General features: G+C 36.1%; 1 protein-coding gene across 1 annotated transcript in view; it reads right to left on the bottom strand.

The window, feature by feature from the left end:
• HIBCH (3-hydroxyisobutyryl-CoA hydrolase) overlaps positions 1–22,556 on the bottom strand; it is a gene marked incomplete at both ends in the record, with an annotated part of 46,119 nt that overhangs the window by 1,001 nt on the left and 22,562 nt on the right. Inside the window, 7 exons of the mRNA XM_082001210.1 lie at positions 4,177–4,210; positions 5,427–5,546; positions 11,906–11,987; positions 12,778–12,836; positions 14,879–14,965; positions 15,898–16,043; positions 21,322–21,400. Coding sequence (XP_081857336.1) covers positions 4,177–4,210; positions 5,427–5,546; positions 11,906–11,987; positions 12,778–12,836; positions 14,879–14,965; positions 15,898–16,043; positions 21,322–21,400 — 607 coding nt within the window. The remainder of the gene's footprint in view (positions 1–4,176; positions 4,211–5,426; positions 5,547–11,905; positions 11,988–12,777; positions 12,837–14,878; positions 14,966–15,897; positions 16,044–21,321; positions 21,401–22,556) is intronic.

The following is a 22,556-nucleotide window of genomic DNA, read 5'->3' as shown; positions in this document are numbered from 1 at the left end:
GGATGCACTGATTACCCAACATCCCTCCTCAACACACATTCCCTTCAGGTGTGTGACATCAGCACCTGATTTAGAGATGCATCTGTGTCCTGGGAGACCGCCTGACCAACACGGCCCATGGGGGGACTGGCAGGAAGCACCTCTCAAGTTCTTCTGCTGAGAATGGAATTTGTTTGTTTGTTTGTTCTTTCTTTCTGACAAAGACTTCAGGGTAGGATGGTTGTAAAAGCATGTGAAAAGAAGATGCTCACAGATATTTTGAAGAGTAACAGCTGCTTTTTGGTAAGTTGTCTTGTGTTTCTAAGCAAACTTCATTCTTGGTGACTAAACTTTAACCATGCAGGATAAGTGTGGAAAGGAGTTGGATTTTAAGCTCAGTAGAAAGAATGCCCACCTAAAGATTGTGTCTTATCAAAAGACAGGCATTATGGCAGCTTGTGGTAAAAAGTGTGGCTTGAAAACCTCTTAACTAACTTCTCCCTCTATAACCAGCACTTAGAAAATGCCTAGAAAATAAATATCATTCAAATGACAACTGCACTAAATAATATTTCTGTAGCTAAAGACAAACAGGCATTACAACTCTTAAGCTTGCATCTCCAAAGAGAAAGGAGAATCGGAGCCTTGCATCCATTTGCCTGCAAATACAGGACTAAAGACTCCTTGGATATAAATGAACACTAATTTTAAAAAGAAACCCATTATATAGACAGAAGCTGCAACTCCACAGAGAGTAGGATCCCTGTAGGCAATTGAAGAATTGTGCTGTAAAAGCATTATTTTACTAAGTGATTCAACTGGGTAACTTACTGAAAAGTTAGGATCCTACAAGTTAACTTTAAACACTGTGATGCGAAGCCATTGATTGGTTCAGGTCAAAATACATAATAGTCCCAAATCAACTATATTCCATGGGAGTAGTTCTTATCTAATGATTTTCTTCAACTTAACTGAAGTTCACAATCTGGCCAAAATAATCTCAACTCTTATCCACAAAAGACAACACTGACTAGAGATGCTTTAAATTACAGGGAAGGGGAAGGAAGGCCATATGTGTACTACTGCTACAGTTTCAACTCTGAAATACAGTAGTAATTGCTGATAATTCTCCACTCTATGGCACTACTGTGTAATCGAGTTAATCTTTCTGTTTGGATCTGTGGCCAGTTTTATTCTGGTGGATAAACTGAATGATCATAATGGTCTCTCCAATGAAATCTTTACTCTTAAATGAGTACGAGTTAAAATACTTGTTTTCTAATAGTATTGTGAAAATATTCCCTTTCTGCATTAACTTCTGTGTATTTTGTGTTTTACCAGCTTAAGATACCAATCACTACAAGAATGGAACAAAAATTCTGAAGACTTCTAAGGTAGGCTAAGGGAAGTTCAATAAGATAAAAGTAATTGAACATAGACATTGTGTTAAGGGTTTGTTCTTGTGTTTTATGTTTTTGTTGTTTTGTTTTTTTTTAAATCCAACCCCCTCTGTTCAGTAGCAGTGATTTCACCAGACTTCAAGTAGTGTTCTATTGCTTAGCTTCATTCAGCACAGTCAAAACACTGATACTTCTAAGCACCTGAAATTCTGTTAGTTGCCATGAAATCTCTCTACCTGCTCACTGACTGCAAGGGGTTTGTGTGCCCAGGGTGAGGCTCACATCTGCCAGCTGCTAGCACTGCAGGAGGGAGGGCAAAAGCCATACAGAAATAAGATCTTTGCAGGATCAGCAAGGTCGTAGAAGGCCTTTACAATTCCACTTGAAGTGCCCATTCCTGCACAAATAGTTAGGAGGCTAATTTAACAGATTTTTGTCCCCTCGGGCTGCTGAGATTGTAGTCTACCTGGATGTGTTTGAGCACCGACTCCAAAAATTACTTTTCTTATGCAGTAAGAATTAAAAAACAAAATTCTTGGAAATTACCCAGAGCTATGCATTTCTTAGTTTATGTGTTATATAAATCAAGGTGAAAAATGGATGCCTAAAGTGTTCAAAGACCACATTTACCATTATATGGGAACATGTTGATGAAATAGGATTGTGTGTTTTATGCTTTAAGGGTTTTGGCTTTTCTTTAGTAGCTCCAATTACAAGCATCATACATGGGGAAGACTGTTTGCCAGATGATTTTCAGTCTGGTTGAAAGAAAACTGGCTAAAAGAAAAATGAAATTTTGACCTCAGGTCAAAGCAGGTTTAAAAAGCTTTTAAACAAACTACTTCCCTAGCATGCCTATTAAAATTATGGTTTGAAGCAGATAAAAGCTGTTGTTAAAACCTGACCTATGGCCATTTCTGCTGAAAAACAATCTTCAAAAACTAAAATATGATTATTGTATCTTTACTTTGTGGTAGATCCTCTTGTGGTAGACAGGGTCAACAGCTGGCTCTTAAATGCTTGGAATGTAATGCTTTAATAAAGAAAAAGCTGATACTTACACTAACATTTTTATCATTTTCATTTTTATTCACTACGGTTGATCCTGTGAAGTACCTAATAATATTACTTCCTATTAAAAAGGATGCTCAGCACATTGTTGGATAATGATTTTTATAAGGTTAGACCCAACTACAAAAATTATCTTGAGTCAGGTTCTGCACCGCTCTTAAACATGAGAAACAATTTTAAGAAGACAAATCTGAGAACAAGATATATGCAGTAAGCAGAGAGCAAAAGTGCTTCAAGAACAAATTATTATTATTATTAGCAATCCCTTCAGTGCAGCTGGATCTCTGGTGTCTGGGGTTTTTTAATTCCCCAAAAGTTACGCCTTTGCTACATCATCCTATGTAAAAGAGAAGCTTCCCAACTGCTGTTCCTGCAGCTTCTTTCTGTACAAGCAGTTTGTGGATTTTACTGGCCATACTGATAAATTACTTGCTTTTGTCCTCTACCATATCCCCAGATGGCTTAATAACTTTGTGCATTACAAATGAGAATTTGGTTTGGTGTTCATCTGACTCTGACTTTGAGTTTGTCACTTCCTGGATAACTACACTTGATCAGCTTATATGGTGATTTAGAATATATCCTAGGAATATTCTTTTTAAGATATCCTTGTACCGTTACCAACACAATGAAAACCACGTACTTCTCAACATGTGTGGTAAATTCTTCAAAGTAGTCTCTGCTAATAAGTGCTAAAGATTAATTAATTAAAATCAGAAACTTCTTCTATGCTGTACAAACAAACTTTGCATCTCTCACTCCAAAGAAATCACTTAAAGGATATCTTTAAGACAGTATTACTAATAGTGAACATTCAATATCCATTACTCAAGTGGATTTTAAACTACTTTATAAAGACAGATATAAGAAATGAGGAGGAGGTGATAATACATACTTGAGTGTATAACTGTGTGAATTAAAAGCCACGTTCCCTCAACCCCAAAGTGTTATTCATACAAATGTCTTGTACTGTAAGCTCCTTGGAAAAGGAAATACCTGTGCTTTACTTCATCTTGCTCTGAACAGTACGTAAATAATTACTACAGTTTCTAACAGATGTGACATTGGGTTTGACAAATTGCATAGTGAATCAGCAGTAGAATCAAGGACAGAATCAAAGTCTGTCCCCTAAATGAACTTGCTGAGCCATTGCTCTACTTTTACCACTACCTATCTTAACCAATGCCTTAAAGTGCGGAATTATTTATCATTAAGTTTATATAGAGATGTCATAGTATTAAAAAAAACTATATATGTAGAGATATTTTGGACATGGGTGAAAGTAGTCTCTGTTCTAACAATTTTCTACACAAATAGTTGTTCTTGACTTTGAGTCTTAAACCATCTTATAGCTGGCTGAACCAGCTATGTGGCAATGCTAAACTGGGACATACAAATGATACACATAGGTACTCATTACTGTCAGCATTAAATATATTTTGAACATTTCTAATGAACTGATGAAGCCTTTTCAAGGTGCTGTGCTACCAGGTGGAAAATAACGTTAGGAAACTGAGATTACATAAAGGAAACAACATGGCTGTTGTACTTTGGAACAAATAATGAATTTTGGCCATACAGGAGTCTAATAAGCAAAACTGTAGCAAGCTGCAAAGTATTCTCTGGACTGTTGCTGCATGCACTTTTCTTAACCACCAGAGAAACAACACAACAGTGAGTTTGCATATTATTAAGTTTGAGAAACTTTTCTGATGTGCATGCTTACCTGCTCGAACCCCTTCATAGAAGTCATGGCCTCTCTGAAAGATTTACAAAAACAAAGCTGTAACATGACAGATTCTATTGATCCCATCTTTCCCTATCCTGCTTCTGCAAGTTCTCCAGATTCAGTTAAATCCCACTTCTCATTTAGTCCTACTTTCTCTTTACTTATTAAAGAGCTCTGTATCTTCTTGCTTAAATGTAGCCACAACTCTTAAAATCACTCTGTTGAACTGTAGTTGATCAGCCAACTTTTATGCAGTGCAAGCCCTCTCTTTGAGTTACACCTCTAGTGTCTCTGTATTACACCTAGATTTTTCTAAAGAGTTTTGCATGATGTGGGGCTAAAGGTGTGTAGGATCACAAATTCTTCAGAAAAAGGCCAGTCTTCAGGAATTGTGATGTATTCTGCATACTTGGAACACTCTGCAGTTGAATGGAATCCTGGAAACATCCAGGTACTTTTTTATAAAGCTAAACGTAACATTTAAATCCCTAAAGATGCTTCACTACTGATGGAGCAACTATACTTGTTTCAGGAAAGATATGGCAAGGGTACTGTCCGGCACTACAACGTATCAGAATTAGGTATGTTTTCACCCTTTTTTTAAAGTATTTACTTTAAGGTTCACAAATCATTTAGTCAGATACATAAAAATATTATTTTAAAATGTGGCAAAACTAATAATAAGGATGCCATGGGGAAGGTTGGAGGAATTTGTTCAGATAATTCAGTTAGCAACTCTTTTCTACTCCAGGAAAGGATCACTTCCTTGTATGTTATCCAAGTACTCAGCCCTTACTACAAATAGTACTAAAATATCTTATTTTCTTCAAATTTCTCACAGCACTCCTGAAAGGCAGCAATATACAACTATTCCCATCCTGCGGATGGGAACTGAGGTACTGAGGACTAAGTAATTTTAATAGGAAATTTGTTCAAGACCAGCAAAGTTTTAAAATTATGGCCCAAATACAAAGCTTTCTATATTGTAACATTAGCATAGTTTTCTTAACAAAAGCCCTCTACCATTCCCATCTGACCATCATTAATGTAGTCTTCTTCAAGTTGCACATAAAGACATGGAGCTGCAAAAAAGAAAGTGACAGCCTAACAAACACACAAAGAAGATATCAAAAATTAAAACCTATAAATGGTAAGCCCTTGATGTAACCTGTATAAAACTTAGTCTCTGATAAATTTACTACTGCTCTATGGCTGGAAAGAGACAAAGGGCTCAGCCGCTTGCTTACCATGCACGCTTGGCTCAGTCTGTATTCCATTGTGAGTACGTCTTGTAAGCTCATGGAAGCTCCTTCTCTGAGCTGTCTGAGAGTCATCTTTAAGGATGTAGGTGACATCTTATTAATAGTCTGGGGAAGATATTAACAATTATTTTTATTCTCTTCAATTTAGACACATTTGCAAGTCTGTCTTTTTTGCATTTTAAACTTTGTGAAGTAAATGATGGCACTCCCCAAGCTCACTTACGTGATACCTATTCCTTCTGCTCCCTTCCACCATGCTGTCATACTAAAATGACATTCTAAAATGTTCATACTAAATGAACTTGCTTGCATAAACTTTTATCAGCAAGATCTCTGGGATGTATGCCATCACTTGTTGAAAGCCTAGAACTCGTAAGGTCACATCATTTATTATCAATTGCTACTATCCAGAGAACCAGTATCAGCTTGAAAGCTGTTTCCAAACAGATTCTTTTGAAAAGTGAAGGCAAGTGTTACAAGCAATTATATTCCATTTTTGAATATCATATATATAGTCTGAGTTGCCCTTAGATGTTACTGATATTGTAGCTGATATTAGTATTGTAGAGCATTTACATTTTATTTGGTACAACAGTCAGAGTAGTAAGGTAATAATAGTGAGATTAGCAACAAACTTTAAGTAGTTGTTTTATGATCATCTGCAAAGACTAGACAATATACAATGAAGAATATTATGGAAGAAAAAAATATTAAACGAAATCAAACGTAAATGCTTCTTCGTCCAGGCTTCTTGTCTGGGATCAACAGATACTGCAATAATTTAGCCCTACATTGCTCTGCTGATTGGAAGCCTGGAGGTCTTGCCTGCCGCCTTCTGACAGAGCTACAGGCTATAAATATTATGCAACAGACAGGATCTGTTTAAGGCACACAAACAAATGCTGTAAATCTGGCTCTCATGACTATCCTTCAATTAACAGCACGCCAGTAAACAGTAGGGAGAGGTGGGGAGGAAAACAAAAATCTAGTTAAGAAAACAGAACTGAGCTTTAAAGATTTCAGGGTTGTGGGGAAAAGCAACTAAACCTTACTGTTGCTGATCTTTGTTTTCTTACTCTAAACAAGACTCTTCTTCCCCTGTAAACCCAACTAAAGGCTCTGTATTATTCACAATACAATAGACATTTCCTGTTAATTAGGACATTTTTACCACTACTGAAAAGCAGCAGATGGTAAGATTTGCCTCTTTACGTTATTTTCATTGCAGACATTAGACTCCTTACCCACAGACTGAAATGGCAGGTTTCCAGTCATCAACATTATCATTTTTTCTGGCTCCCAGTTACTCTTCATCCCTCTCCAGACACCAGCTGATACAGCAGTGACCCATTTTGCCTAGTTAAGCTGGAAAACATGCAATTGCTATACAAGCAGGAGACTGTGCAATTGAATCTTAAAAGCACTGGTTCTATCATTCTGTCATTTGCATGTTGACCGCTTCACTTGAGAGAGAAGCTGGTTTAGAAGGAACTAATGCTGGCTCAAACTGTGCACATTTCCCGAGTTCTGGTAAAGCTCTCTAAAAACAAGCTGCCTTTCAGCAGATAAAGAAAACGGCTATACCTCTAATTACATCACTGGGTATGTCTAGGATAGATAGCAACTTTTAACTGGACCTCTTATTTCCAGTAATATGCTCTTGCTGGCTTTACCTTTGAACTGGACCTTTTCTTCTTTCCACATTCTGTCATCTAGATTAGAAAGCAGGTTAAATGGTATGCACAGTGCAACCAGATGGCTCCATAGGTGAAATGGTAATGGCAAGTTCTTTCTGGTCAAAGAAAGCATTGAAATGGGGAAGATCTGAAAACAGCACTTAACTAGTCTAGTGCATCCAGCAGCTGCCTTATCCTGGCATATCAATGAGGTTGAAGGAGGAGGAGGCACTGCCATAAATCAAGCTGAAGGAAGACGAACAAGGAAAGAAAATGGGTAGGTGTAATTGCAGAAAAATGAGTCACCAGTGTATCTATAAATAAATTCTCTGTACAAAGAGGAGGAGGGGATTGGTGCTAGGGAACAAGCCTGAAAAGGAGATAAAATAGACCAAAGTGGGGAGTATTAAAATGCAAGGAAGTCTTCACACAAGTATTTGACATCTATTACGGTATCTTTGAGACCATCTTGATTTCCACATAATGATATTGAAAGATACAAGCTGAATTTGCAATAGACCCAAATTCCAATATGATACTATCAGAAAGTGACTGAATTAAGTGGCACTGACTCACTGGAGTCCCTTACAAGAGTAACAGCTGCGGTAGTGGCTGCATCTTTTGTCTCCAGGGTCCATTAAAGCTTCTGAGCTGTTGAGGGTCCTTGAGGGAGGCCTTCTTTAAATTAAACAAACACTGGATCTCTGGGAGGGGTTTTTTTGTATCACTTCCCTTGCAACAGATGAAGACAGCCACCACTTACTTTCTGAGATACTACAGCATTTGGTTGTCCACACTGAACAATGGTTCTGGATGAGCTTTGACAAAGTATGAGCATCTAGCCAAAGCACCACAGGAAAGCTGCTTAAGGACAGATTTATCACTCTCTTACTGGTCTGTTAATAGAGTTTCAGGATGCTGCTTTACTTGAATTCAACACTACTAAGATACCATCCAGCTTCATTCCTGTTATCTCTCTCACACACTCGCTGCATACCCATTTAAAGTTTCAGGAGCCAGTGTCTGCATCCCAGCCTGACCAGTAGATCTGTAATTCTTGTAATGTCTTGTAATTCTTAGTATCTGCAGCGTCTTCCACACTACACTGGAATTCATTCAGTAACAATGAAGGCTATTAAATGAAGTATCAGTGCTCAGAAGGTGCACTGTCCTGCCAAAAAAGCTGTAAGAAAGGATCATGTGAAAACCAAAGTGTTTCAATACTTCAAAGGGGCTTAAAAGAAAGATGGGGACAGACTTTTCAAAAGGGCCTGTTGCGATAGGACAGGGGGCAATAGTTTTAGACTAAAAGAGGACAGATTTAGACTAGATGTAAGCAAGAATTTTTTCTCAATGAGTGTGGTGAAACGCTGGCAGAGATTGGTAAGAGAGGTGGTAGACACCCCATCCCTGAAAACATTCAAGGTCAGGTTGGACGGGGCTCTGAGGAACCTGATCTAATTGAAGATGTCCCTGCTCATTAAGGGGGGTTGGACTAGATGCCCTTTAAAGGTCTCTTCCAGCCGAAACGATTCTATGATCTAATACTTTTCAGGTTTTGACCCCACATGCTTACTTCATCCAATTAGAAGTGGTACTTCTGTCACTCAGATTAAAGTTTTTTGGCTCATATAAATCCTGAAAACAAAGTAATGCTATAAAGTAAGAGTTTTTTTAAAAAAAGTTTTACTATGAGTTCAAAAAGTGTTTTAGTACTCTAGCTTTCTATTTGTAACTGGGTTCAAAATGCCATTTAAATCATGGAGCCATTCTTAAGTAGAATTTTAACAACTTTACATTCTTCTTATTCATTCAAACCAGTTTAGTATCAGATATGTGAAAGCCTGCCAAGCAGGCATGTTTTGAGAGTAGAAAGCAGAAGTACTGTAGATTGAACAGAACAGGACACCTAGGATAGCATGGCTCACAGCATACTTGGATTATAGCAGAACTAGTAGTTCCATTTTATTAACTCTAAAAGGTATCTGTACATCCAAAGTGTGGATGTACCAAGGCATACCTCCAAATTAGGTTATTTCTATTAGACTTTCAGTTAGGGCTTATTCAATAAGTTTACTAATACATATCATAATAAATGTACAGGGAAACAAAGAAAATAAGCATACAGATTTCTGTTACTGAATCCTTTACAGTCTTTGTATTTATCATTTGAATGTGCTGTTGTTCCTGTACCTGGACACTAAAGTGAAACCTTGGTTTCACAAAGTGACAGGAAACTATCAATCATCTATGGACACACTCTTGGTACTGTGATACTACTGATGAGGAAAATGACTTGCTTCACACAAGTCAGCAAACTGCTATCAAGGATGTCTGATAATCTCAGACTGTCACGGTTTTGCTAGGCGTTCCCTGCTCTAACCACTTCTTTGAACTCTGCTCCTCCGAGCGATGTGACAGCAGGCCAGTATGCTCGTCTACAGGTGTTGTAAAGTGCTCAACTGCCAGGGTGCAAGCTACCATTCTTCCTCCAGCTACAATTAAGTTTAATTACAATTCTGCTTCCCTAGTAAAACAAAACCTCCAGTTTAACTGGCAAGCATTTCCTGGAGAAAGCCAGATTTATACCCAAATCCCTTTTTAACTTTTTCCCCCACTTTCCTTTGGCTTTGTGGATCTTTCACAGAAGAAATTAAGTATCTGATCCTACAAGCTTACTTAATCCTACTGCTTAGTACAGAATGTGTACTGTTAGAAACTTTTCTGAAACTTAACCTACTTGTTCACACTAATAAGCCTTGCACCTGCTGGAAAATGTGGACAGAATGGACAGAAGAACTCCCATTAACACAGTCCCATTTCTTGAACAGAACAGACCGTTGTTCGGGAACTTCTGTCAACTCCAAGGACAGTCATTCATTTACGAATCATATGAAAGAAATAAAGCTGCTATAAAGTCCTATTAAAGGCATGAAATAAGAAAAAAGAAAAAGCAACAAAAGAGCTGTGTTTTTTGTTCAGGAATTAAAAAAAAAAAATCAGTGACACAAAATCGTAACTTTGAAGTAGATGACAGTTTTAAGTTCTAAATTAAAAATATGAAACAAATGTACTGCCCTAAACAACAAGAAACAAGAACATACGTTTATTTATTTAATAGGGGAGATCTGAGTTATGAGGCTGCAAATGAAGGAAGCCAGTCGAGCAGGTTTGGGTAACGAGAGCAAACATGGCAGAACAAACTTATCTAGCTAACATATTTCAGTAACAAAGTGTTTCCAGGCTCCTTGCATCTTTTGTAGTAGAAACTGTATTTTGAACAAAGCACCCTTTAAAGGCTATATGCTATTTTTAAAAGTTCCACTAGGTCTGATTATGTTTTCAAGTGTCATAATCGTATGAAATTAACTTTAGAAAAGCTATATGCAAATAATTCTGGATTGTTTTCAACCTCCACTGAAACTAATCAATATAGTATATCTGCAGAATTATATTGAACTTCATAAAATCTACAAATAAAATACTGCCTTGTAACTCAATACTATAAAGAAATAAGAGCTACCAAAAGTGCCTGCTATTAACACGCTATCAAACTGTCTCGATAGACCTTAATGTAAGTACTTTCCCTGCCATCTATAACATAGGGGAAAAAATGAAGAACTGAATCATACAGCTTGTGTAGTTTGGGGGAAAACCATGAACGGTGGCCTATGGTAGAATTCAGGTCTACAAACACATAAAATTATTGTTCTATCACTAGCTCACTTGACTATTCAATGAAACTTGTATTCAAGTGGGGAGAAAAATTAGCTTTCCCTTTCATTCAATTTTGCTTTTGTAATGCATATGCTAAACTTCTTGCAATGTACTAGGTGTACCAGTTGGCACAAAGATAAGTTTAAAACTTCCTTTCTCAAGAACTGTTTGAGAGTTCCAGTGACAAAATGTTAAATCTTTAATTAAAAACTAAAACAAAAAAGCTATCTGTGTATCTGGATGCATAATGTTAATGATGCTATATTCTAAAATTATATTCCTTCTGCTCAAATTAAAGTCCAAAGATGATGGATGTTTTGTTTTATTATAAGAGCAGGATTTCTTCTGTGAGCTGTCACTAAAGTTGAAACAAAGCTTTTGTTGGAGAAATGCTCGTGTTCTATCCAATGGTAACTAATATTTTAATAGCTCCAAGACAAACTTTTACAAGGCACCTGAATACAGATATTTAAAATGAGAAAGAAAAAATACGCATGTTACTTATATTAATTTATAAGTTGCTTCTTGCTTTTGAGGCTGAAGTGTGTATTAAGTGTATAGCATCACTGTATTCTTTTTGAGTAGTGACTACATCCAACACTCAGAAATGCAATAAAAAGATCAAAATATACTTTGTGATGATAAATTGCTTGCTGTTTACCCAAATGAGATACCTGGAATGGAAGAAAATGAGCAACACTGTCTGGCACTGTTTTATTCCAACCCTTGGCAATAAAATGAGAAGCTATAAAAGGAACCTTTGTCACCAACAGCCCCCTGATTGTGGGGAGGGGGAAAGAGATTTTGTTGGGTTTTTTTACTAGATTACAATTTTATGCAATTTATGATGGTATTCACATCATGTGGTTTTATAGAGGAATATTCTTGTCTGAGTAGGACTACTAACAATTCCACAGGACTATATATGAGAAACTGAGGATCTCAGTCCAATGTCTTACTATTGTTACGTACTATTGGTTACGTTAATAAGGTGACTAAAATCTACCCCATGATAAGAAAGTACAGAACCAGACTTACAATCTCTAACAAAAATAACATAGAAGACATTACCTCCAGCTGCTTAATGGCAAAAGGAGAACCATCTTGCTTCAATTTTTTAACAATTTCTTCCATACTCTTTGCTGAAAAAAGACTAGAAGAAAAAAAAAAGACGCTAATAAATGGATGAACTACTTCAGCCTTTCTCTTCCCTGTGAAGTGCTAGTAACACAGAAATTGGAAACAGAGCATAACCAGCTGATTTGGCTATTCTTGGCAATGTGTTCCCTGTTGTTCAGTTTTAAATAATTCAATTGACAGTCCTCTTCCTTTACAAATCTTTAGCATTTCAATAAACCTCACTTAGAAATTCTGATATTTATCCAGCAACTTTAATTACTACCATCAATCCTATCTGTATTTTTATAACACATCAAATCTTTAGCTATCAGCTCCATTCTACTAGTTTGGTGTCAACATCTTTAATCTCTAAAATTAGTTACTGCCATCCTTCTTCAAGAGTTTTAGCTGATGCTTATCACTCTCACTTTTTTTCCTTCCCCTTTTGATTGATACATAGAAGTTCCAAATAATCATAGAAATGGCCTTATACCAGTGACTATAAATGCGCTATGTAACATTTCCTGTCCAACTGAACAATTACTCTCACAAATTTCCATCCAATTTCTATAGAAAATTTTAATGTGCCATAGTTGCTTAATATAATGGTGTACGAATCAGGAAAATATGCTCAAGTATTTAATATACTGACAAGTGAAATACTTAATGAGCTTCAGATAAAGCTCCCTAAAGACAAAAAAGTTTAAATTACTAACTTGAATGTCATTTCTATCACCTTATCTGTGGAACACTGATACTGTTACTAGATTCAACTTCATGTTATCTATCCAAAAGAATAAAAAAGAAGAAAGATTGCTGAATACCTGTTAATCTTCTCCATATGTTCATCAAGTACAAACTTCTTTTCTTCATCAACTTTGCTCTATTTAAAAAGCAAATACCTATTTTACTTGGTTACTTTAGACTGAAAACCTTATCAGTACTGAAAAAGTTCAATAATGTGTTACAGAAGTATCATTAACTTAATATTTGTAAGACACTGACATTTTAAATTAATTACAATTTTGCAATGTGTATAAATGAACTTTTCTCTTTATCTTGTGAATGTCAAAGATGTCACTTCATAATGCAGTGCTTTCTCTGAGCTACTATGTATGTATATTTGACTGGGTGGTTATCTTGTACACAAGTAATCTTGATTATTCTATCCATACATTTCTATCAAATACACTAAAAAAGCCAGTGTAGATAAATCTACTAAAAAAACTAAGAATATTAGAAAAAAGTTTGATTTTCTTAAAAAATGTACAGACATGTATATATGTATTTAAAAAAAAAAAGAAAAAAAAGAGCATTTCTCTTCCTTATCTTTTCTCTGTCGTTTTACAAAATTTTCTTTAGACAACTAAAGAGTGTGAAAGATCTGTTGGCCTTATGTGGAAAGGCTGTCAAATGTTTCAGATCTTCTGGCATTAAGGCGTTTAGGACATAAGCAGATGTTTCAGTAACAGCAGCTGAAGCTGAGGAAGGTTCCCTGTCACTTCAGCTCTGGTAACTAGAAATACTCAGCTTCCTTTTCCATTAAACGTCATCTTGTAAAGCAGTATACTGCAACATACAATCACTCCTATTTCATAGCTTTCTATTTCGTCAGGATAATCAGTATCCCATTTATTTTTCTAATTAATCTTTATATATGAACTTAGTAATTCCAAAACAGAAACAACAAGAGTAGACACCTCTCATTTTAAAGGCAAACTGGGGAGTAATACTCAGATTGACTGAATACATTGAATCCTCATTTGACTCCAGAAGTTTCCTTTCTTTTGAAATAAATGTACAATGCATATCAAAACAGCTAAAATAGCCACCGAATAAACTGACTGTAAACCCAAAGCCTTTAATTTTCATGCCCATTGTTACATAGGGATAATACAAATACTAATTATGTATGATTATCAGTAAAGTTACATTCACCTCCAAAATGACAACAGAGGACTATGGCTTTGTCCACTGAGAAAACAGCACCTTTCTTGCCCTGAAAACATTGCTTTAAGCCCCCAGATGCTTCCCCTACAGCATATAATGGGCATTGGTGGTGTTGGGTTGATGATTGGACTTGATGATCTTAAAGGTCTTTTCCAACTGTAATAATTCTGTGATATCTGCACTCTGCTAATACTTATCCTGTTGATAACTGCTGTGCTTGTTCATAGTCTTTCAATTATCTCAAGGTTACAAACACATAAAATATTTGCGAAACTGAAGGAACAACTTGAGCCTTTAAATTCAGACTTCAAATCTGGACTGCAGATGGTCTGCATCAAAATAATACTAAAATGTACATCATATGCATGAAGCTAGCAAATTATTTCTTCAGGTCAATAAAGAAAAAGTTTCTGGGATGGAAATATAACATTCACTTCCAAGTGAGCAGCATAGCATTTAATAACTGGCACTATAACTTCTGCAGCCTGTGGACTAGGCTGTCATTTGTGTTTGTCAGAATCCCTGAATTTCAGGCTAACTCCCAGATTGCAGTTGCCATCATGTACACCTCCCAGTCTGCTAGTGCCTATCTATTTTGCCTTCTGCAAAGCATGCTAGAAATCCAAGAATAACAGGAAAAATTTAGCAGCAATATATTCTCTGCATCATCATGCTACCGGCTGGAAACTTATATACACACATAGAAAGACAGCGAGCTGATCACAATAGGAATTTGGAGGGTGTCCAAAATGAATAAAAAGTGAAGAAAGACTTAAATTTTAATTTTGACCACTGTAGGCATTAGTGCTACAAATTAGTATTTTATAGAGTGCAAAGAGTTTGGAAACCTATTATTTTTTAACCATAAAACAAATGATCAGTAGCATGGATAAAAAAACAGTTTGTATTTACATATATTTAACAATATGCTTGATTTCATAATAACTGCTTGATTTCAGTAACTGATCAGGTTACCTTCACATGGTAAGAGTTCAGTAAGTCTGCAATATTTTCTGTTGAAGGAGATTTCAGTGCTATCAGGTCTTTCTCTAAGGCAGGTAGCTATTAAAAAATAAGATTTTAATTAAAAGTAAAACAAAATGTACTACTTGGATTATTACTGCTATGGTAATAGTACTGTATATAGTATATGTGTGTGTGTGTGTGTGTGTGTATGTATATATATATATATAAACACACACCCATGCCCCCAAACTTTCGGACAGATCTTAGAGGTACCCAAAAAACAATACAGGGAGCCAGAGCTCACTTTTCAGTGTTGAACCATCTGGATTTAATTATGTCTGCAGCGATCAGCAAAGAATGCTGCAGAGTTCTTTGAGAGAGCAGAGCCCCGATGCAGGTAAAGCCAGTCTACAACAGTCTGAAAGAGCAGGAGCCTGGTAACCATGCTCTGCTCAAAATAGTATCTAACCAGCTCCACAATGACACTCATGGGTCTTTCCACAGAGAAGCATGTCATTGTTTCTCCTTCACTTATGTCCATCCAGGTTACTGGGACTTTATGACTCTGACTATCAAATACACTAATTTTTACATTTTCTTACAGCCACTGTAAGAAACAAATAGGATATCTGTTAAAGACACTGATAAAGAACACATTAATGGGGTGTCACCTAGATTAAAAACTTTGCAGCTGTATAAATAATGTCTAATTTCAGGCACTGTTGTTTAAATTGTACAATTTTTCAAGCAACTTCAGTTATGCTCAGTAACTCATGCCCTTCAACAGTAGAATCATCAAAACAGCAACATTTGCTCCCTCTTCCAAGCAAAGCTGTCACTAGTTGGCAAGTGTTATAACAACAGCTTGAGAGTATCTTAGGATCCCTGTTCACAGTGCACAGCCAGCTAATATAATCGCGCTGCTGCATACGCTCAAGTTGGTAAGAGTCTATTGGTGTGCTACACAACTCACGACTTGTCACTAGGGTTGTAGGCTGTGCCCTTGCTAGCACTGGTTAGCAGCTTACCTTTTCGGATTCTACAAAATGTGTAGCAATGCCAGCTTTTAGTACATCTCTTCCTTTCAGTCTAAATCCTGTTAGTGCAAGGTAATAGCCAATCTTCCCTGATAGTCTTGGCAAGAAGTATCCTCCACCCACATCAGGAAAAAGTCCTGTAATAAACAAAACAAAGTTAAAAAAAAAAAGTGAAGGGAGAAAATCTTGTCCTAATCATGCATGTAACTTAGTAGCTATTTCTTCTTGTCTCACTTTCATCTCCCTGACTTCGGCATGGCTCTCTTGCCCATGTTTCTCCTTGACTTTGTTTAACATTTCTCTGTCATCACAACGCTTCCTAAAATCAAACTCTTGAACTCCTTCCAAACTATATCCTTTCCACTGGCACATAATTTACAAATATATACCAGGCAATAGTATTCATTTTATTTGCCAACAACTTGAGACATTTTTAGATGCCTGAGGAATGAAGCATGCTCTCAGCAAAGAAGTGACACAGAGAATTGTGAAATAATTTGTGCAAACTCAAACTGGATGCTGCTTTTTCTCTGAGATCTTTTATTATGATAAAATATCAAGCAATGATTAAGTGCCTCTTGCACAGCTAAGTTTGAACAAATTTGGAGGCTAAGAATTCATTACTAGATCAACAATATTGCCAGGGTCTTCCTGAAGGTGGAGGCATAAGATGCTGACCTAATACCTGGATCTTTGACAGGACTATGACGAACCTGCAATTTTAAAAAAAATATAAAACTTTCCAGTTTAGTGACGGTCTTACATTTATATCTTTTAAATCTAGAGAGTAATTTTTAAAAATTCAAAGCTGTGAATAAAATTTAAAATACTTTAAAAAGTTATAATTGAAAAATATAACTACTTTGAAAAAAGTTTACATATTTAAAATCATCACTTTGTCAATATCTGCCTCATTCTGTTGTATACATTAATCACTTACAAAATAAATTCAAACACTCTTTGTAACTTTTAACATACTTAAACTTAAGAAAACTTAAGCTTAGCTGTATCAGTCTCAAAAATTGAAACGGGAAGAAGCAGTGTCCAGTTACTACTTTGAAATAATCACCAATGGTGCATTCATAAAACTGAAAGTCTTTTGAAGAAATTAAAGGTGTGGTGGTGTTTTCACTTTGAGAGAATAAATGGAACATGAAAATAAATTAAAAAGAAAACAAATGAGCAATAAGAAACTCATAAAACTTGCCAAAGCAGAGGTACGAACTGGAAAGATTAAGATGTACATAAAGAGTTTAAATGGGGTGCTGATAGAAGGTGGTAATTTTTCACTTGCAATAATTGCTTTCAGTCACAAAGGAGTCAATGTATGTATTATAGAAAGACACTATTACAAGTATTTTAAGACATGGGACATTGGTGGTCCCTGAATATTCCTCCCCCTTAGGTAGAATCAAGGGCAGCTTCTCAGACAGCTTCTCTTCAGTGTTTTCCTCTTCTCAATAATCTTTAAAGTTCATCACTGCCTTATGTTCTCACTCATCTCTCAGCTTCTTTTCTGGTTCCCTCTTGGTCCTCCTGTAGTTCTGCTGCCTCTAATACATCACAAAGTTGTTTTTAGGAGCCACTTCCTATCAGTTATAGTTGCAGGATTCTATTCCCACTCCCACTGATGTCTGTGGGATTAAAGTAGATATCAGGAAAAACTTCTTTACTGAGAGAGTGGTCAAGCATTGGAACAGGCTGCAAAGGGAGGTGGTGGAGTCACCATCACTGGAAGTGTTCAAAAAACGTGTAGATGTGGCCCTTCAGGACATGGTCTAGCGGGCATGGTGGTATTGGGTTGATGGTTGGACTTGATGATCTTAAAGGTCTTTTCCAATCTTAATGATTCTGTGATTCTGCATTGCTATTAACTGACTTATGCCTCATCCCAAAGGCTATGGAGACATACAGCTCTTCTCCTAAAATGCTCAACATCTTTTTGGCAACCCTTTAAAAGCCCTAAGCTGTATTAACCCCAATTCATCACTTACCTTCTTTTTCATCTGTACTTACATTCTGAATAGTTTACTCTGCATTTTACCTTCTCAGTTTGAGCCTTTGTATCTATGCCAAGCCTGTCATTTATTTTTATGTTTCTATGCATCTGTCTCCCTTTGGATATCCTACTACTGAAAAAAAATCCCTCATTTCAAAATGAAACTTATCTTACCAATGCCCTCCAAAGCAAAAAGGCAATTACATTATTCCCCCATCCACCAGGGCTGCAATAGCCGCAACCTTTTCCTCTTTGCTGTAATTAAAATACCGATGCTGAAGTACTATTCCCCTCGTGTTCCAGTAAGTTTCCATAGTGAAAGCCATCTTCCTATAAGGATCTACAGGGCCCTTCCACATGGCCATACACAGGGAAATTAGTTCTAAATAAACTGAAGTTGATTAGCTTAAGTTGCTTTAGAGACAAATAAAACTAAATTTCTTTAATTATTAAGGAATTTACAAACAGGATTAGTGAAGGTGTAATTAATCCACTTTAAACTTACTTGGTTGGATAAATGTAGTCTGCTATAGCTTCTACTGTATCCTTTTCAAGGTCCCTGTCTTCCTTTCTTCTTGTAACTTTACTCCTCTTGTCCCTGTTCTATATATTCCTCTTAATTCTCTCAATAATGCTTCTCGTATGTTTCTGCTTGCTACTGGGATTCTCTTAACATATTCCATAAATACTTTATTTTTTTTTCCTTTTAGTATTATTTACAAATTATTTCTCAAATCCCTACTTAAATAAGAGACGAACTGAATGTCTGCTGGGCTGACCAGGCTAAACGCCTATGCCTGTAACGCTGACTTGCAGTCTGTACTCCGAGACAGATGCAACACGCTTCACTGTAGTCCCAATTCTGAAACTCTGCAGTTGCCAAGCATAAGATAAAGGTAGCACTACTACATTCCTACCTTATCTTGCAGAGGCGGTTGGAGATTTATTAGTAAATGACTTACAGAAAGCTAAAAACTTATAGGGATATACAAGTAAGCATCCACTATTATTACAGCATCACCTTAAAGCCCACCTCTTACAATATAATTTCGCCTTTTGTTCTTGTCACCAGTTTTGTCCACACCCTCCTATGTGTGGACTGCTGTCCAGTGCTTTATCCTGTCTATGTCCATTTCAAACTCCTACAATCTAGAACTGCCTTTTATTTCTATTTGCAAAGTGGCATATCTATTTCCTTTTGTTTATAGTGGTGTATAACTGCAGAATTGTGTGAAAATGTAGCAGCTGAATGTTTTCATTTCACAGAAAAGGTGTCATGCATACTGAAATAAGTGAACATATGAAAAAAATCAATTAATACAGTATCTAGACAGGTAGACATTTTAAACATACACCACAGATCAAAAGAGCTAAGCCCTTAAATCCAAACAGATTTCAGTGGTTTTACTTTTAAATGATCCTAAAAGGGTTTTAATTACTTGCTTCCCTAAACAAGTTCTAAGCTTTTTCTTCACATGTCTTCACAGTCTATTTTTGTTTAATAAGTCCTTGTCAACACAATAAATTAAGTAAATAATTTTTGTTAATATAAGACTACTCATATCTTTACCTTTGAAGAAGAAAGCAAAGGTATCTTTACTATTAGAATAATTTTATATGCCAAAGAACCTCTCTGTTTAGTTTTTTTTAAAAATAATTGTTTCCTTCAAATGATTTTCTTGTACAACAACTGATCATGCACTTCAGCAGTTTAGCAAATTCACATGGTATTAATGCTTGAGCTATTTAGTTTACTAAGGTTTCCTTCAGCAGAGAAAAATATTTGGAGGGCTGCAATAGTTTTTGTTTTTCTCATACCAAACTTACTTGTTCAGAAAAATTACATTACATTTATCAGCCAGCAGAAATTGCTCTAATTTTTTTTTTCAGGAGTTAAAATAATAATGAGCTTGCTTATATTTGGGGGGGTTATGTTTTATTTGACTTGACACTCACAGCTCATTTAATATCTTAAGAATTTCAGAATAAGTCTTGTGACATGTTTCACACAGGCTGGATAGCAATAAACAATAGATAATATGTGTAAGACACCCTTTGAAAACATGAAAAATGCTAGACCTTTTAAGCATTACTAACGGGTCACTACAAAAATCCTATCATTAGCTAAGTGTGCATTTTACCTTCAGTTGTAATGACATTACTGTACTTTAAATATTCTCAACAAAAGCAGAATATTATAACTTTTATTCTGTTTTCAGAACTGAGTCCTGGTTTGGGTTTTTTTACATTTTTTCTTAGTTTTAACATTCCGTAACTGTTTGGAAATTCTTTTAAGGAAACTATGGTCACTACTCCTTAGAACCAATTCTTTGAGGTGAAACAAAGATTGAACTTAATAGCACCATGTCCTGTGCTTTTTAAGCTGTTTAACCACCGGCTAAGGTTCTCTGTTCTGAACAAACGTGTTCAACAGGGCCACATGTTACAGACTACCCTCATTCTTCTGCTTGAGGACATAAAGATAAGAACAATTGCAATCATCCTTCAGCTGCCGTGCTTTGGAAAGGTGTGGAAACTAGAAATCTTGCATGACAGAAATGCAGGATAGGTTTTAGGTGGTTTTGAGCACTCTTCATAAACATTGTTGATAACCATGGAGAAGGGACTTGGACATTGATGAAAGCATTAGTGGAGTATATATGCCAGACAATAATAGGTTCAATGTGGATACCCTGTAGGTGCCAGGACTGTCTTGAAAGGAAGCATGAATGATTTCACAAGAGGGTTCACTTTAATCTGACTGACTTTTCTTGAGGCATACTACCATCTTCATATAGCTCTGAGACGCAGCACCATTTTCTTTTGTACATCTCAGAGTTGACAAAGAAGCTGCAGGATCACACATTAGAAAACACAAGGTACATGTTGCTATTTAAAAAAAAAAAAAAAGATGACGACACTGATCTTGCCTGCATGCAATCTGTACGTAACTGTAATGGGTCTACAATAATAATCTATACGAAAAGCTGGAATTTCAACATCTGTCTCATTAACATTGCAGATCAGCTTGCAGTACAGCCAGTTTGACTCATACTGAGTTCCAAATGTAAAGTTGACATACTTGCACTAGGATCTTCAGACTTTATCGGTCTACATCTGTAGCAAAGACTTAGTTCCTCAGATCTACTTCCATTTTTAAAAAATTGTATCCTGACAGTCTGTGTGTCATTCTAGATAGTAAACCCCTGGTTAAGAACCTCAATAATTAACCTCCCAGAATACAGATAAGCTTCTATTAATTTAATAGAAAATACTTCCATATATGGTCATCTCCAATTCCTTTCTAAAATTCCTTCATTACTGCCAATGCTTTCAGACAAAGACATTTCATCCTGATTACACAGCCAGTGAATCTTTAAACACATCAACATGTGATAATCTGGTAAAATACTTACCTATTGCTGTTTCTGGCATTGCGAAAAGTGTCTTTTCTGTGGCAACTCGGAAATGTCCATGGACTGAGAGACCAACTCCCTATACATGGAGCACAAGCAAAGGACACAGTTATAAAATTACTGGTAACAATAATCATAACCATAACCCTTTGTAACACACCTCTTGCTTTGCTCTACAATTAAATAATATTAGATTTACTATGCATACCTCAACCAAATATTAAAAGGTCTTTTAGAGTTTAAACACTAATAAAGCATCATATTACTTTTATGATTTGGCTGAAATAGCATTCTATGCCTTAAAAGGTTGATGAGTCACACGGAGATTAACTTCAAAAACCCAGGAGTGACAGCAACAGAAATAAGGAACCCCATTTTCTCCATTAGACTACTAAGGGAGTTGAAATCCTCTTGCTAATGTTACCCCATCTACAATTTTTGCACATGCTTCAAACCACCAACAAAAAAGCCACCAATACTTTTGGAATATACATGAATTTCACAAAGTTGCAATTATAATACTCTTAAAAGAAATAAAATTAACTATTCTTATAATGTGATAATTACCTACTTTATCAATGCAGAAGTATTTTAAGCAGGAAAAGCCTTCAGCATTATTGATTAAAATTCAAAGTATGTAACTAGAAAGCCACTTTAACCTGGGGACTTTTGTTCTCCAAGTCAGAAACAGAATTCAAATTTGTAAGTATCTAGCCCTCTTCTCTACCAGTGCTTCCTGGTGAGACACTTCCTTCAAGAGCAGAAGAGCTCCTGGTGTTGTCTATCACAGATTTTCTGATTTAGGGAGTGAGCAGCAGCAAGGCCCAATAAAAATATGAATTTTGAGATCACACAAAATTAATTTTATTTAGATAAATGTTCAAGAGGCAAACTGACAAATTTAAAGAAAAATGGTTATCTGACAACGTTGCTGCTATTTAGCTATAATATTTGAGATAACCCAAAAATATTTGGATTACTGGGCACAACCGCAACATATGAGTAAAGGAGTCTCACTTCTCAAAGCTTATCTACATGGTATGTGTCAATAGAAATGTGTGTTAGATCCCACCTGGAGACAAAATTCCCTACTGAATATTTCACAAGGAGTTTCTTCATACAAGTATTTTCTTCCTCTTCCTTTCTTCTCCCTCTCTCTTCCTTCTTACTATTTCAGCTTACTTCCTTTCCTCACTGTTAAATTTCCCTTTGCTTAGTCCTTCTATCCGTCCAAT

Source organism: Phaethon aethereus, assembly GCF_964289735.1.
Source record: "Phaethon aethereus genome assembly, chromosome: 6".
Lineage (NCBI taxonomy): Eukaryota > Metazoa > Chordata > Aves > Phaethontiformes > Phaethontidae > Phaethon > Phaethon aethereus.
This window is presented reverse-complemented; position numbering and strand designations above follow the sequence as displayed.